Source organism: Capsicum annuum, chromosome 8 (assembly GCF_002878395.1).
Source record: "Capsicum annuum cultivar UCD-10X-F1 chromosome 8, UCD10Xv1.1, whole genome shotgun sequence".
In the NCBI taxonomy this organism is placed as follows: Eukaryota; Viridiplantae; Streptophyta; class Magnoliopsida; order Solanales; family Solanaceae; genus Capsicum; species Capsicum annuum.
The window spans coordinates 160,396,780-160,414,844 of NC_061118.1; the positions used below are offsets into that span (position 1 = coordinate 160,396,780).

The window sequence follows — 18,065 nt, forward strand, 5'->3', positions numbered from 1 at the left end:
TCGGAAACAGCCTTTCTACTTCTTCAGAGGTAGAGGTATGGACTGCGTACATCCTACCCCCCCAGATCCCACCAGGTGGGAATACACTGGGTTTGTTGTTGTTGTTGAATATCAGATTTAAGGAAATCAGTTAACAATCAAGCAACAATAAGAGGCTGCATAATCTATAAAGGAAAAATCAGGTTTAGATAAGACAAGAATTAAAAAAAGAGGGTGGCGGATCGGACCTTGCAGTTGATGGGAATAAAAAACCGACTATGGACAGATCCAACAAGGTCTGATGTACTCCTTGGTCTACCAACAGTCGGAGTTGGTGGATCATTGGTCGAAGGTCATCGGGATGGGGTCGCTGGCTTCTTGCTGACCGGTGGCAGCAATGCAACGAAAAAAACAGAGTGATTGAGAGAGTGAGAAAGGAAGAGGGGCTGGAGAAAATCGTACCTGGTCACCGGTAGTGGTGGGGGTCAGGCCAGTGGAGAGTGGTGGGTGGGTGAGTGGGAATTATTTTCCTGTTTAGCGCTAGAGAAAGAGATGGTGCCTGCTCAATATTATACAGTTATAACTGTCAGATTAGATGGTTACTTTCCTCCTCAAAATATCATGTAAATAACTGCCGTCTAGGATAACTATTTTTTATGGTTCCTTGGAACATCAAGCAAATGCTTTTCAATCTTTCCACCATCAGCTCATAGTTCAACTATTATTTTGCATGTTTCCTTAACATGGTGATGAAAATGTGAGTACAAAAAAAGTTGATACATCCTACAAGTCTATGCATGTTTGATATTTCCTTTTGTTTTGCCAAAGAAATTCCCCACTATAAATACAATAGTTTTATGACACTTCAGTTCTAGTGCAGTACATCCTATACCTTTTTACATAAAATTTTAATTGTCAATGATCATTGTGCTTTAGTTTCTAAGATAAGTTTCTGACCTGTAACAATTTCTTCATATTTTGTCTCAGTTTAAACATTAATTAATTGTGAACTCAAACAGGAACTCCCCTTTGGAGACCTGGGCCACCTAAAAAACCAGTGCTCTGCAATGCATGTGGATCAAGATGGTGGACTAAGGGGACACTAGATGACTATGTTCCCAAACATGGAAATAGGAAAACCCAGAGCAATCAGTTACCTTCTGAGATGAAAACACATCTTTTAGCTCATGAAGATCAAAAGCTAGAAGTTGGATTAGAGGTTTCTGGACAGGAAGACTCTTTAGCTAGTCTTGAAGAGGAAATGAATAACATATCAAGCTTAGGTTCAGCAGGATTACCCTCAGATAACTGCATGCAGATGGAAGAAACAAATGGTAAAATAATTTTTACTTGTATATAGAGAACTTAACTTGTCTCAGCAAATATGATGCACGTTCTAAATCAAATCCTTTCTAGAGCGTAAGGACCTAATATATCTTTAATCATATAACGTAATAACTTAACACCTCCAATCCTTCTCCCCCCCTCCCCCCTACACACACAAAAAAAAGGACATACTATATTAATACCTTCTTGTTTTCTCTGCACTAATCACCTTTTGTTTGGACAAGCAGACAAAGATCCTCTCTGGAATCCTGAGAGTGTCCCAAGAAGAAAGAGATCAAAGCTTAGACAACTCATCTTGTCACCTGTTGAAAGACTCCAGAGGCAACTCAATAACAATCTACAGGAACTAAACTTTGAAGATATAGCTCTTGATGATGAAACCGTTACTCTAATCTATGCACAGAACAAATACATTCCTCCAAATGAGATTGGTCTTGGAGCTATGTTGCTCGTATAACCAACTACTACTAGAGAACGCTCGACATCTCCAACTCCAATGGAAGAAGATGATGCCTCTTTCTCAATGAATGTTCCTGTAGAGAAGTCGCTCATATCACCAACTACTACAGAACGCTCGATGTCTTCATCTCCAATGGAAGAAGATAATGATGATTGCACAATGAATGTTCCTGAAACTCGTATCATTAAGTGAATTTTGAGATGCATGCATAAGGTTCAAGCTGGTATGTGAAGCCAACTCTTATTGTTTGGCTAGTGTAACGTCAGTTAAAAACAATTTGGGTTGTTCCAACTATACTGGATGTACCCAACCCCAATGCACAACAACTTGGGTGTTTGAGACAATATAGTTAGCCAGTTGGGCATTTATTTTGGATTTTTTTTTAAAACTGGTAAAATTTATACTGGATATTTATAGTTCTTTCATTTTATGAATGAAATTTCAATGAATTAGATATGTTAATTCTACTTTTTGGTTTCATTTTGTTAAGTCCCACATTGGAAAAGGGATGGACAATTGGTCTCTTTATATGGACTTGGGCAATCCTCCCCTCATGAGCTAGTTTTTGGGGAGTTCGGCCCAAGATCCATTCTTTACATGGTATTAGAGCTAGGCCCATCCCATTTCTTTGTTCACCGATGTTGGACCCTCCATTTAAAAAGATTTGGGCGTGTGGGGGAGTGTTCAGAATATCACATTGGGAAAGCGATGGCCAATTGATCTCATTATATGGACTTGGACAATCTTTCCCTTATGAGTTAGCTTCTGAGGTTGAGTAAGGCGCAAGATTCATTCTTTACACATTTAATATGTCAATTCCGATGTTTGTCATTGCGTGCTTACCTACGAGTTTGTTAGTTTGTGTGGTCTCCACGGTGGACTTACATTGTAACATCTCAAAGGGCAATCGACTTACATATGCTTGTCATTACAACTGCAATGTCTTGCATTATACTTTGTTTAGGATAAACATTAACGTACTAGATCATGTGGCTATGCGCACTATTAAAAATGAGGGTTGAAGAACAAATGAATGTGAAAATAGACCCACCCCATACACTACATCAAGCGTATGTCAATAAATTGTTTGCTAAGATGTTGCTGCTATTGAATCTTCTCGAAAAGTCTCTTTGATCTCCTTACAAGTTATAACGACAAGCCGACAAGCCACTACACCTCCAATAATATCTAAACTAAAGAAAAGCTAGAGAGCCATTAATACATAATCCAGGAGCAATTAAAATGGAATAATTTAGTACTAAGTTTCAAAAATGCCCCAAAGTAACAACATAGCGCTCTTCAGAATAGATTTATACTTTTATAGTACTTAGTAAACTATGAAGTAATAAGAAGTAGACATAGTAAAAGTAAAACGACAACACTCCTTTGTGACATTCCACAACTTACTCTGCTACTCTATCAACAAACGTTGCAGGAACCAAAAAAAATGGATCGACAATTCACAACCGTAAAACTTCTTAGAAGGCCAGGAAGTACTAAAACAAAAGAAAGGGGCAAAGAGAGTAAAATATAATACTCCCTAGAAAAGGAAAACAGGATGTGGAAAGAAATGTGAACGTTGAAATCTGTCATTCCTTTGATCAGTAGCAGAGCAATGTAAATGATGATACAGACGAAAAGGGAAACAATGGGAGTGATTCATGGGACTGGATAAGCATATCTTAGGCTCCGGAGCATCATAAAACTGAAAAAGGTTACTTACAGGTTGTACCTTCATATTCTTAGTTTTATTTGAAACTTAAGATGCTTAATCTATAAAATTAATTATTTCGCCAAAAGGAAGTAGAATTGGTGAGTAATATAATTTTATGCCAAAAAGGAAAACAAAAGTGGTGGAGCAAAATTTTCTACTATATACTTAAATACAAGAATGAATCTTGATGGAAGGAACATAACATGATAACTTAACACAAAACTTGCTACTGAGGATTTCAAAGTCAAAAAGTACACCCGATAATTAAATTTCAACTTTTCGACTGTTGTCATTCAGATAACACACAACATGAATCTTGATGTCCCAATTGTTGTCTTTCGGATTAACTTTCCTTCTTTACTGGCGAGCCTATTTTTGTGTTTTTGCTTCAGGGCATGCTTGTGACATTACATCTATGTCCAGAGTAGACGATATAGAAAATAGCTAATGGGTATGTAATTTCACTAATATTGTTGTTCCACACACCATATAAAATTCCTTTCTTGTCAAAATAATCATTCTCAGCATCAACAACAAAAGGTATGATTTTGAAAACATAGTACGAGCAAAACTTCAAGAGGTCAAGGCAGAATTTAGTATTGAAGTGTCTTACCTAGTGTGCTCCCTAATCCTAAAAGCAGTCCCCTTCTATATTTAATAATCTGTTCACAATATTAGTCTAGTATTAAAAAATCAATATCAGAAGTCCCTCTTAGCCGAAAAAGATTGGGACATTAGACATTTATATACTACTACCTTAAATCCTATTTAAATGTCATTTAAGCTTTTGGGGCAAACATTAAGAAAACCAATTAATAGCATTAATTGTAAGGGTGATTTGAAAAAAGTTACCCTTTATATTTCTTGAAATTACTCCTTATCTCTCCATAAACTTTTTAAGATCATTTATTGGAGCAAGGTTAAATTCGGAAAAGAACAATCAGGCCATCTTGGTTTCCTAAAATGACACTTATTTCGTACCAACATTGAAAGGCTAAAACAACATTTAAAATGGACCGGAGGTAGTACTATTTATTATCTTTTTGCTTCATAGTACTATTTCTTTGATACGGTAAACTTACCATCACCACCACCCCAACTGAACCCCATACCCAAGAACCCAATAGTGTCTCTTTTTCTCACATTGCACCATTGGTTACTCAAACATTTATATACTACTTATATAAAGAGCTTTTAGGAGTTATACGTTACGTGTAGTAGTCGGGTTCCGTGCTCCAATGTTGCTCTTTTCCAATCACACCTCATCTCCAACATTGAAAAGTTTCCCAGATGTATGAGTTCACATGCACGCCTCCTTTCTATCATGAAAAATGTAAACACAATTGACAGGATTAACATAAGGGTAGATCTACTAATTATTGTTGAAGTGTTTGACCATCTAATCTAAAGGCTTAATTAGTTAGAGATAGCACAATTTTGTTAACTTAAATTAAGTCTTCTACAGAGCCGGGGGTCTATCGGAAACAGCCTCTCTACTCGTAGTGGTATGGACTGCGTACATTTTACCCTCCCCAGACCCCACTATGTGGGAATATACTGGGTTTGTTGTTGTTGTAAATTAAGTCTTCTACACCTTCGCATGTAGGCTCCTAGCACATGGAACTTCTTTTTAATTATGGGTGACAGCAAGATTCGAATCTCGAATCTCTGTCCACTCTAATACCATATTGAAGTGTGTGACCAACTCACCTAACGCTTAAACTGTTAGAGAAAGCCCACTTCTATTTGTTTAAACTGTATCTTCAACAATTATGATATTGTTAAATCATGAACATCAACATAATAGGCTTAAATTTTCTAAAAAAACTCACCCGACAAAATATTAGGAACACAAGAATAAAAGATTGCAGATCATTGAGAAAACTTTCCTCCGAGTGACATTAAATTCACTTTGTCCGATTTTATCACATTAGTCATCATGTATGTGCTACAACTCGATGCAATAAAGTCTAGCTAAAACAAACTTAGCATCAAAAGTACATGTTACGGTTAAACCTTACCATATAAATTACTTATCAAAAGAAACTTACCATCGTCTTGTCATCACTACCCATATCTACAAATTAATTACTTCTTGAGGTGACAAAATATGTTCTCTTTAGCTTATAATATTTTCTATCCCTTTGATTCCTGTATTTTAGCTGTATTATTTTAACATGTTCACTCATAATGTACAGCTTGACATTACAAGTTTTAGTATGATTGCAAGTATCTCCATGAGTCATGATAACCATGCTTGTTCAACCTGATAAAAGACGATGGTTATCAGTTAATCCAGAGTCAAAATAGTGCTGACATGTAGTCTTGAATTTAGTGCTAGAAAGTAATCCTAAATAATATTCCATGAACAACTTCACCCTCACAGCCACTCCTCACCTCTCACAAAACACCATACCACTGCTTGTTTTTGTATCTTCTCATGCATACACCACCATTTTTCTTTCGTCCTCCCCTATCCTTCCTATTAGAAACAACCTCTCTACTTCACCCGAGGTAGTGGTATGGACTGCGTATACTCTACCCTCCCTAGACCCCACTAGATGGGAATACATTGGGTATGTTGTTGTTGTTGTTGCCTCCCCTATCCTTCCCCAAACTCCTTTCCCTCCCCCTCCCCCTTCATTCATACCCTCTCTTTTCCCTATCTTCTTTTGCCTCTAGTTCAATGTCTAAAAGCAATTCTAACACCCGACCCTCCTTTCCCTCAAATAACACTCCCAAAATTCCCCAAATCTGAGGAATTTATCTCCCACCTACCTAGTAAAGTTTCTTCCATCTTCGAGGCTAACTAAAGGCATTAAATCAGCTCCCTGAACTTCTGTAGCGCCACTGTCCGCGCCAAAAACTAGATTTGAAAAGTCTGGTTGTAAGAAAGCAGCCCCATTTCCAAAAGAACCACTTAATTTAGAGCTGTTCAGAGTCCCCCAAGCCTTACCCATACTGGTTCTTCTTGGATACGGGACAAAAGACACCATCTAACGGTTTCCAGTATGAGCAGCTCCCTTTTCCAGCAACAGACCAGCTGCAGCTCCTGTATCACTTTAGCCTGCATCACCCAGCTTCAAGTATGGCTCCAGGGCCTTCAGCTGGCCTGTCCGACTCCCACATACCCCTGCAATGGGGTTCGCGATGTTGCCGGAGCTAGGGATCCGGCAGCCTGACCCTCCTAAAGGCTAAAACTGTAGATCTAGCGTTCTGCAGCTTCCCTGGCTCCGAGAGAGAGGTGAGAGGACCTGCGCTAGTCTTGCAACACATTTCCGAGCTTCTGTTTCTTTGCAATCTGACCCTCATCCAACATCGCTTTCCAGATGGGTTGACCCTTATAGAACTGGCATCAGTCAGGTCTTCCTCTCCTTGTCCGATCAACCCAGAACTCGGGCAAGTAAATATCTTGGCATTTATTCTCGTGCCAAGGAAATTTCCACATGGAACTAACAAGAGATGTCTATATTTCATCATAAGCCATACTAGGGTTTTCAACAACTTCTTTGCTAAATCTGTATGGATCAAGCAACAAGATGTTAGAAAGTGCAACAACAATTACCCTGTTACAAAATAAACACATGGAACCAAGATTCCAATAACCTATAGGACAAGATAAAATAACAACTTCCAGAACTCTATAGTGTTCCTTTGTTCTATAGATGTTTGTAGCTGGTACAATTATCTTACAATAGTAGAGGAGACGGAACTTTTAACTGCTTTGATGTGCGTTACTCGAGCCAATGATCTTTTGGAAACAGCCTCTCTACCTCAACACGGCAGGAGTAAGGTCTGATACACTTACCCCCCCCTCCCGCTTATGGGACTACACTGGGTTTGTTGTTGTTAGTAGAGGAGAGGGAAGCCTCTGATAGAATGTCGGAAGACCTGTTACAGGGTCCTGCATACAAATGCAAGAACAGTAAATACAAGAAAACAATAAAATTAACAGAGATTCAATGGGGAAGGGAGCACTACTCACCTTTACCAAATACCAGCGATCCAAAACAGTTCATCTTATGGGTTAAGTTTCCGTTAATTTGAATTCACTACTGGTTTTTTATTTTGCAAAAATCTAGGTTCCACACAGCTTTTAGTTACCAAAATTTGCGGAATTGTTGAATTTTCGTGGAGGATTAAATCCTGCAACTGGGGGTCTGTGCCTGACTCATATTGCCAACCTGATCCTCGTTTCATAAAATAAACTGAAAAATTGAAACGTGTAGCTCAGTGATCGCTTTGCCCCTTAGATCAAAAGATCTAAACTGAGTGAATTGCCACCTCAAAATTCATCTCTCTGATTAGAAGGGAAAATTTTAGGAAATTGTTGTTGGACTTCAAAGCTAACCCCAGAAAATCGCAGCAGTAGACTCTTCTTTTTTTACATTTAAAATTGACCCTAAATATAAAATCAAAATGAAGCGACTCTTTTGTTTATTTAAAATTGACCCTAAAAATAAAATCAACATGATGCGCTCGCATCTCACATAACCTTGTGATGCACCCTCTTCTGTATAGTTGGCTTGCATCAGGCACACGCAGCGAGATGGGTTCGCATCATTGCATTATGCGACAATGCGAGCGCATTCCTGAACATTGGTTGGCAGGAGTAAAGGACACACCATAAAAGGAACGGCACTCAGCTGCAGGTCCAGACTTTTCCACAAGCCCCAGTCCTCACTGAAAAGTGGCCACATCCAATGGATGACATCTTTCCAGCTAACCTACTATCAGCAAGTGTGCAAACGCCTCAACTCATGCAATTTTTGTCTGTAGTCAACAAAGATAATTCCACAGGAAGGACTTATGTAATATTACAACCTTGTAGGGTCGAAACAAAGTTACAAGACCAATCAGCAGGTATTAGTACTGCAGAAGCTTATAGCATGGGCACAAGCTATGAAATGTAGTAAGGGGATTTTACTAAAATCACATAATAAGTCTGTGTGTTAACTCACATGTACATTTTAAATGAAAACTGGGAGTAATTTTGAAAACAAATGCCGGTAAAAGAATACACCGAGTGGCTACAGAATTCATCAAGTACCTTGTCATTGTGAGCTTCCTGGGGATGGTTATATAAATCTGGATGTTCTTTCCTAAAATGCCGTACAAATGATGAAGGAACACTATATTGCATGAGAGAAGAGCTAATAGTCAAAAAAATAAGCAGTACAGTTTCTGCATTAATGCCCAACCTATGTGTCCAGACACTAGAGAAATTTCAAATGCCCAAAATGCTTCAGAATGAACAGATGAAAGATGAGCCAGATGCGCAAATTTCATACATAAGTTTAAATGCTTGGATTCCCTCCATATTCCTAAAACAGGTCTACCTTACAAACTAGAAAGGAAGTATGTCCAGAACAAGAATTTCTTGGAGAAATGTTCATCAAGTTCATTGTCATATGAAGCAAGTCCATGGTCTACCAATTAACAAGTTGAAGGAGCCATAAGTTGTTGTAACTTGTGATGCATATTTGAAGAACAAAGGTGAAGACAATAAAATTGTTGCCAAAAGAAGGGAATCAAGAAAGTTTCTCTTGCTGCTTATAAGGAACACCATAAGGAGCAACCACAAAATTCTCACAAGGCTCTCACAGTTAATCGGCAGTTTTATATGTTTTCGAAAATTCGCTTGATTGTATACCATTTAAATCTGTTCGGCTTTGCTCCATTTTTCCTCCCACTTTTTTAACACCAGAGGCACTCATCTAGTTGACAACAACTTTACTTCCCATGTACATAATTGAAAGCAATCTCACAACCTCCCCCCCTCCACATCCACCTCAAACTGTCTACCCTTGTAAGGGGATATACTTTCCAATCTCATGTTGATGAAAGGAAATATCCTCTCCTAAAACAAAAATTGAAAGGATATAGAAGAGCTAAATGCCCAGAGAACTTATCGCCAAGGAAATTAATAGCAATAACATCACCATCCACGGAGCCATCTCCGAAGATATCCTAAACGATCGAAGTACAGTAATACCTATGGTTCTGGGTAATTTTCCTTTTGTGAGCAGATAAAGACAACTCTGTCTTACCTGATCATAAGAATATCAATAAGAACTCGTCAACATACTGAAACTGGTTTTAATATTTGTATGAAAGTTGTTATAGCAAATGAAAATTGTGCTTGTATCCAAGGCATAGGCTGCATAACATGCAGTACTTGACTCGTGGAGATTAAGATAAGAATACACACAATCAAGCTGTCAAAAAAAGTCACATACAATAATGTTCAAGAGGGAAACAACGGGAGGCAATGAAAATGGTATATACAGAAACTTTATTTGCTCTCAAGTGCACCCTCAAGTTCTCTCGGGCAAAAAACTGAAGTAAAAGAAATCTGAAGCATTTGAGTTAAAAAAAGAAATTCATCTGCTTATCCAGCCTAATGGAATATATAAGGCCTGTCATGAAATTCAGCATAAGAATATGATAAACTCGTATCTGTTGGTGGTGCGAGGTGGTAGATACCTCCTGGATTTAATCGAGGTGAGCGAAAGCTGGTCCGAACACCATGGTTATAAAAAACCTCTATAAGGTGATTTATGCAAACATTTCTAATTAAAATCCAACGAATAACGACAATGGAGAGGGGAATATACAAGGCCTGTCATGAAATTCAGCACAAGAATACGACAAACTTGTATTTGTTGTTGGTGGGAGGTGGCAGATACCTCCTAGGCTAGCCTGTACAATTTCTAATCCCAGCTTTTGTCCTCTAATTGCACATACAAACTTCCAAAGCTGCAATGATATTCTATATATCATGTAATGTGCATGTGTAATACGTTAGTAATCTTATATACGAAATAAGTATTTTTACATCACTAAGCATGATGAGATGAGCTTAAATGAAGCAAGATAATGAAGATTCATAGAGTCACCTCAAATTGCTTGGAATGAGACATAATAGTGATTGTTATTTGGAAGTCGGTAAGAATTACATAAAGTAAACTCCTTATGCCTAGATACATGAAATCTGTCAATGGCGACAAATAAATGTGCAAGCATGGTAAAATGGAAAAATTAAGTGTGTCGTTGCTGCATCCCAATAGAATGGAAGCTCTCGCCTTAAAAATGTAACATTCATAACTGAGTCCACATCTGCATTTCAAGAAGGAAATCTTGTTTAGACGAGTCAATATCATCTTACCAAAATATTGCAAGCCGAATTTTCAGGACTAATGTTGAGATAAGGACCTATTAAATTGATAATAAAATTGATAATAAAATTGACAAGAAAAAAATGAGAACGTCCATGAGTTGGCAACTCACTAAGGTGTGTTCCAACAGTCTATTGGGAAGCGTTAGGAAACTGATTTGCTTTGCACTTTCTTTCTGGAAAAGAGGGTGATTAAAAAGTAAATTAACTTAAAAGAAGAGGGTCAAAGTGATAATATTTATAATTTGGGGGGAGGGGGATAATGTGGAAGTTGGTTCATTTTTTTGTTTGAGTAAAACAAAACCAACAAAAGGTTGGTTTTTATTTTGGTTTTCTTTTGAAAAATGTCTGTTCTTCTAGAAACCAATTTTGTCCTAATATGCAAACAAACGTGATTTCTTCATTTAGAAATCCTTTTTTACAGGTCCAACATTGCTTAACACGCTTGAGCTTTTGCAAACCACACGGCACTATGGTTTTCGGATGCACCAGAATATCAGGATCAAGGAGACAAAGATTTAAAGAAAATTTCAAGGAAATAGCCAGCTCTATGTTAATATCTGTATCTTCTCAATTTAATATCCAAGTTGAGGCATGCTTACCAAATAAAAATTTATTCAGTTATCAGCCACAGAGCCACCTGTATGGACTTCAACTCTCACCTGCAGAGCATTAAAGAGACCATCTTATATTTAGGCATAACCGTTTATTTGATTATTGTACCATTGCAAGGGGAAATTTATGTAAAGAAGCATTATTGCCTAAGTTGTGCGGACTCTTCACTTTGATTCCGCATCCGTGTCGGATTCTCCAAAAATACACTACTTTTAAAGAATCTGACATGCACCTGCCGACATTTTTTGAAGATTCCGAGCAACATAGATTATTGCAAAGAAATTGAATGTAGTAATGTAACTGAGGGCCTTCCTTGGATTTTTCAATATTAAATTTTATTCCATAATTGCAAGCATTTACTACATTATACATCCTTATTATTTGGTAACTCTTTTATTTGCTCATGCTTAGATATTTGAAATATCATTTTGAAACTATTCAACACACCCTTGCCTTAGATATATTGCTTAAAAAGCCTTGACCACTAGATTAAAGGAAAATTATGAAGATTCACCAAATACAGCTTTCACCCCACCCACTCCACCCCCCAAATCTCCACCCCCTTATCTTTGGTCAGAGAATCTAAGACTTCTATCACTGGAGTTATATGGTAAATAGTTGAGAAATTACGGTATCAAAGTTGATGAGCTGTCATAAGGGGAAACAGAATGGACCGAAGTTAATGACAACTCTATCATGATTCATCTATTACTATAAAAAAGACCAGCTGTAGTCTACCGATTTCTCATCTGTCTTTATATCTTGTGATCCATCACCTCACTCGAGCATTTTAGATTTTGAGAGCAAATCGAACTCTAGGTACGCAGCAGCACATTCAACCTGATTTGAATTGGAATCATTCAGAACCAGATTTTATGGATAGACAAGGGCCATGTTTCCATTGTGGCACCCAGGGTATGTTCTATTGACCACCTATATCCGACCTTTTATGCTTATCAATAATCTCATGCTTTACAGGATGCTTGATTCAGTGATGCTTAGGATTTATGTGCCTGATGTTCAGCAACCCTAAATCGTGCATCTGTTAAACACAAAACATAGAGTACTCGAGCCAAATGTTGATTGATTTTCAGCATAGCTGCTATTAGTCTAACAGGAACTGAGATCATTTAGGATAAATTGTAGATTTGGTCCCCAATCCCTGGTATCCATGCCCATTTAGTCCCCATCCTCATATCACATCCAAAAGATGAAGGTGGTGGAAATGAGGATGCTACCATGGAAGTGTAGGTTTACTAGGAGAGATAGGATTCAGTTATTGATGTTCACACCATGTAATAAGTCTTCAACTGCACAGTTGTCATGGCTATGGTCCAGCCACTTTTGATACTATGATGAGGCATGAATCTGGTCATCTCTTTTCCTTCAAGATGGGAGTGATGAAACCAAAATAAAGATATCATCGTTAACATATTTCTACTTGGGTCTTCTAGTAATAAGATAAACCCTTTAAGATCCTGCAGGTTCTCAAACAATTACCAGACTTGCAGTACTGAAATTAAGATTTGAGAGAGAAATGCAAGAGAGTGCTACACAGCTAGAGGACATATGAATAAACTGAAGTGAATATGCATGAGAGGGTGTACATAGACCTTACCTACCTCTATGGGGTAGGGAGGCTGTTTTGATATACCCTCAGCTCAAAAGAGGAGTATTTGATGCAGGGCTGCAAGAAAATATGACAGTACAGTAGCAAGATACAAAGTAAATGAAGCATCAGACAGTAATACACATTGGAGAATAAGAAGCTACGTGGTTACTAAATACTACTACTAATAAAGAGAAGACGGGATGAGGCTACCCCTGCCTCCCACATAAAGTGCGACAACTTTCAGTTACATACTAACCTTCTATCCTAATCTCGACCTCCACAACTTCATTATTTTTGATAAGGTAAATACGTTTACAGACAATGTGGAAATTCATTGTACAAGCCATATGCCAAAAGAAGAGACCCTACACCAAAACAACGGTTCTCGACAAAAGATATCCAACCCTCTATATGGTTAAGGACCTCATAAGTACACCAAAAAGAAACTAAAGACAACATACTACTATGAATTTTACAAAATCTTCCATCCCTTCAAAAGCCCTCCTATTTCTCTATATCCAAATAACTCACTTGATTGCTAAGGGCGAAACACTCCAAGTTCTTGGTCTTCTCTTCGCCCTCCTGCTGATCCAACTTGGTAAAGCCTCCTTCCAACTTTGTAGAGCCAAAAAGACGGAACAAGGAAAAGAAAACAAAAAACGAAAAGAAGAAAACAGAGAACGGAATCTCCTGAGTTTCTTAAATGTAAGCAAAAAAAAACTATAAAAGTCGTGCAAGCAAGAGTCGATCCCGCGCCCTAAGGGCGGAAGATTCAACCATCAGCCAGTGGAACCAAACGACCTTTTGGTAATTCGGGAGCCACTTTACACATTTATTACATTTCTCTGTCTACAATACATACATATACACGATTTTGATCGAGGTTACAAGAATTAACAAAATTTAAAAAGTCAATAACATAAAGAGACAACAACAAATAAAGAAAAAAGAAAGAAAGGACGGAACAAGGAAAAGAAAACAGAACAAGAAAAGAAAAAATATAAGGAGACGGGATCTCCTAAGCTTCTTAAATGTAAGCAAAATAATTTTACAAAAGTGGTGCAAGCAAGAGTCGATCCTGTACCCTAAGGCAGATGATTCAACCATCAACCAGTAGCACCAAATGACCTTTTGATAGTTCAGGTTCTAATTTATATATTTAGTACATATGCTATGTATATGATACATACATATACATTATTATGGTAGAGGTTACAAGATACATAGCGTCCATCCGAATTGTCTCAATTATAGCTAACTCCACCTTTCCTGGCTCCTTCCCTATCTAAAAACCAGTCATGCCTATTTTCTACCATTGAAGAAAATAGAGAAAACTGCTAATCCAACCCACATGGTAAATGGATGAAAACCTGCTCTATTTCAAATAGAGCCAAAGGTCTTCGAGCCTTGCTATGGACTAAAGTCCTGAAGAAAAGCGACCCCAATCCCTCCCCAACCCAGGTCAAAGGTCTTCCCGCCCTTTTTTAGGGGCCTTGCTACGGACTAAAGTCCTAAAGAAAAGCAACCCGAATTCCTCCCAGCCCAAGTCAAAGGTCTTCCCACCCTTTTTTTCAGGTTCTGAGTCAGGTTCGTTATGGCCAGTAATCAGTCCCACATCACATAGATAGCGATTCAGATCACCTTCCCAAGCTTGCCTGACCTAGTTGTGTGTGAGTACTCAATTGTGACAAGTCAACTGATCCATAATGAAAGCACCAGTAGATAGAAGTTGTTTGTCGACCGGTGGACTTATCCTCAATGTCGTTTGGGCTCTCCGGTGAAGTCGGTTGTCCCCCGCCTTTCTTTCCCATAATCAAGGTTACAAGAATTAATTAAATTTTAAAAGTCAATAAGAACTCATAAAGAGTCAACAACAAATAAAGAAAAAACAATGAACACAGAGAACTAGAAAAAGAAAAGAAGAAAAAGGGAGAAGGGAATCTCCTAAGCTTCAGAAATGTAAACAAAATAATTCTATAAAAGTGGTGCAAGCAAGATTCGATCCCGTGTCCTAAGAGTGGAAGATTCAGCCATCAATCAGTGGCACCAAATGATCATTTGGTAGTTCAGATGCCACTTTATATATTAATTACATTTCCTTTGTATACAATATATATATACACGATTTATACACGATTTCGATCGAGGTTATAGGAATTGATAAAATTTAAAAAGTCAATAAGAACAACTAATAAAGAGTCAACAACATATAAAGAAAAAAGAAAGAAAAGACAGAACAAGGAAGAGAAAATAAAAAAAAGGGAGAAGTGGATCTCCTAAGCTTCCTAAATGTAAACAAAATAATTCTATAAACGAGGTGCAAGACACAGTTGATCCCACGCCCTAAGGCGAAAGATTCAGCTATCAGCCCGTGGCAACCAAATAACCGTTTGGTTGTCTGGGTACAACAAACCCAGTGTATTCCCACAAAGTAGGGTCTGGGGAGGGTAAGATGTACGCATTCCATACCGCTACCTCCGAAGAAGTAGAGAGGCTGTCTGGGTACGACTTTATATATTAATTACATTTCCTTTGCATACAATACCTATAAACACACGATTTTGATTGAGGTTACAAGAATTAATAAAATTTAAAATGTCAATAGGAACTCATAAAGAGTCAACAACAAATAAAGAAAAAGAAAGAAAAGGCGGAACAAGGAAAAAAAACATTAAAAAAAAGAAGAAAAAGGGAGAAGGGAATCTCCCAAGCTTCTTAAATGTAAATAAAATAATTCTATAAAAGTAGTGCAAGCAAGAGTCGATCCCGCGCCCTAAGGGCAGAGATTCAACCATCAGCCAGTGGCACCAAATGACCTTTTGGTAGTTTAAGTGACACTTTATATACTTATTACATATTCTCTGTATACAAAAACAACATATGCATACACGATTTTAGTTGAGGTGTGCCAGTGCCGTGGCACCCTCTCCCTCTTTAGTAGATCCGCCCCTAAGCAATAGAATGACAAAAACAAAAAGAAGCAGTGAACTATAGCAAGGATATAGTTCAAAGTAGGAAAGAAAAAATGCAGTAGTACTTATAAGGAAGCAGCAATAAATCCACAAACGCAATATCAGATTTAATCAGTTAACAATCAAGCAACAATAAGAGGCCGTGCAATCCATTAAGGAAAAATCAGGTTTAGATAAGACAAGAAAAGAAAAAAACGGGGTGGTGGATCATACCTTGAAGTTGATGAGAATAAAAAACTACTATGGGCAGATTTACCGAATTTCGGCAAGATCTGATATACTCCTTAGTCCGCCAGTTGGAGTTGGTGGATCGTCGGTCGGAGGTCATGGGGATAGGGTCGCCGGAATATTGCTGACAGATGGCGGCAATGCAATGAAAAAATAAAGAGAGAGAGATAGAGAGAGAAAGAGGGCCTAGGGAAATCGTACCTGCCGCTGGTGGTGGTGGTTGATCAGCCTGTGGGTTGGTGGGGAATAATTTAGCTAGAGAAAGAGATAGTCCCTGTTGAATATTATACAGTTAATCAGTGTCGGTTTACATGGTAACTTTCCTCCTTAAAATATCATGCAAATAAATGCAGTCTGCCAAGAGGTTAACTATTTTGCATGGTTCCTTAACATATAAAGCAATTCTTTTCAATCTTTCCTCCATCAAGCTCAAAGTTCAACTATTTTACATGGTTCCTTAACCTGGTGATGAAAATGTGAATACAAAAACAGTTGATGCATCCTAAAAGTGTAGGCATGTTTCACAGAAAGATAATTCTTCTTGTTTGAATGTTCTACATACTCTAGTTTCGTGACAATTTCATTCTCATGCAATACATTCTATACCTTTTTTATAGAAAATCATAACTGTCAATGATCGTCGTGCTTTAGTTTCTGACCTGCAGGAATTTACTCATATTTTGTCCCAGTTTAAACACTAATTAATTTTGAACTCGAACAGAAACCACCCTTTGGAGAACTGGGCCACCGGGAGAGCCAGTGCTCTGCAATGCATGTGGAACACGAAGGCGGACAAGGGGAACACTAGATAACTATATTCCCAACCATGGAAATAGAGAAATACAGGTTTCTGGACAGGACAACTGCATCCAGATAGAAGAAACAAATGGTAAAATAATTTCACTTATATATATAGCACTTAACTTGTCTCAGCAAATATGACGCACATTTTGAATCAAATCCTTTCTTAAGCTTAAAGTCTATAAGCAAGTGGGAGACTAATATCCTCCTATTCAATTTCTGGCCAATTTCTTTCTTCTGTTTTGCATGATAGTAAGCCCTTGTAACGTCATTCCTAGTGACCCAGCATAGGCATCTAGTGATGAACTTGGATATCAAGAAGGGCAAGAAAAGGAGGGGCGTGGAGGGTCGGACCAGAATTAAGTGGGGTAGCTTGACTCCAGTTAGTGCTCTAGAGATAGGAGAGAAGTTGGCGGTGATAGGATGTGGGAGAATAGTGGAATATGGCTTGCATCAAGGAGATAGCTAGAGAGGTGTTGGGTGTCTCAAGGGGCCGGCTTGACCAGCACTGGGGGACTGGTGGTGGAATGAAGAAGTTAAAAGGAAGGTGGAGACTAAGAAGGTGGCTTATGCTAAGTTGGTTGAGAGTAAAGATGAAGTAGAGAAGCAGACAAACGGGGAGGAGTACAAGTTACCTACGAAGGAGGCTAAGTTAGCAGTTACGACAGCTAAAATAGCAGCATTTGAAAGGTTGTATACGGGATTAAAGGAGAAAGGCGGGGAAAAAAAGTTGTATAGGCTCGTCAAGGCTAGGGAGCAAAAGGCCCGTGACCTTGACCAAGTAAAGTGCATCAAATGAGAGAAAGACAGAGTATTGGTGGAGGACGTCCTCATTAAGAGGAGGTGGCAGTCGTATCTCCATAGACTCTTGAATGACGAGGGGGACAAAGACATTGTGATAGGGGATTTAGAGCACTCAGAGGCTAAGTTGCTCGGACTCTCCAAGAACGTTACCGCACCCGTGTCGGATCCTTTAAAAATACAGTATTTTTGGAGGACCCGACACGCACCCATAGACATTTTTGAAGAGTCTGAGCAACTTAGCTTTAAGGGGTGTCACAATTACAGTTATTGTAGACGTATATAGGTTGAGAAGGTCAAAGAGGCTATTCGTATGATACGTAGGGGTAGGGCGACGGGGCCTAACAAGATCCCGATGG

The 18,065-nt window shown here is 38.4% G+C and overlaps 2 protein-coding genes across 7 annotated transcripts in view; one reads left to right on the forward strand and one right to left on the reverse strand.

Annotated features, from left to right (window-relative positions):
- Positions 1–237: 237 nt before the first annotated feature.
- Positions 238–1,978, forward strand: LOC107879416 (GATA transcription factor 26-like). The gene is made up of 4 exons (XM_016726459.2): positions 238–367; positions 999–1,313; positions 1,554–1,757; positions 1,866–1,978. The coding sequence occupies exons 1-4, from the start codon at positions 238–240 to the stop codon at positions 1,976–1,978; spliced, it is 762 nt and encodes a 253-aa protein (XP_016581945.2).
- Positions 1,979–6,161: 4,183 nt separating this feature from the next.
- The window catches only part of LOC107839960, a 39,671-nt gene continuing 27,767 nt past the window's right edge, over positions 6,162–18,065 (reverse strand). For 2 of the 6 annotated variants that reach the window (XR_007043667.1, XR_007043664.1), the window contains exons 3-7: positions 16,306–16,378; positions 12,585–16,228; positions 11,280–11,339; positions 8,126–10,619; positions 6,162–7,404 (exon numbers count right to left, since the gene is read on the reverse strand). Coding sequence is in view for 2 of the 6 variants with exons in the window: in XM_047394870.1 (XP_047250826.1) it covers positions 16,046–16,378 (333 nt within the window). In the remaining 4 variants the exon portion in view is untranslated. Of the gene's footprint in view, positions 7,405–8,125; positions 10,620–11,279; positions 11,340–11,845; positions 16,379–18,065 lie in introns of those variants that run through there. The other 4 variants (XR_007043666.1, XR_007043665.1, XM_016683646.2 and 1 more) reach the window with 4 other exon arrangements.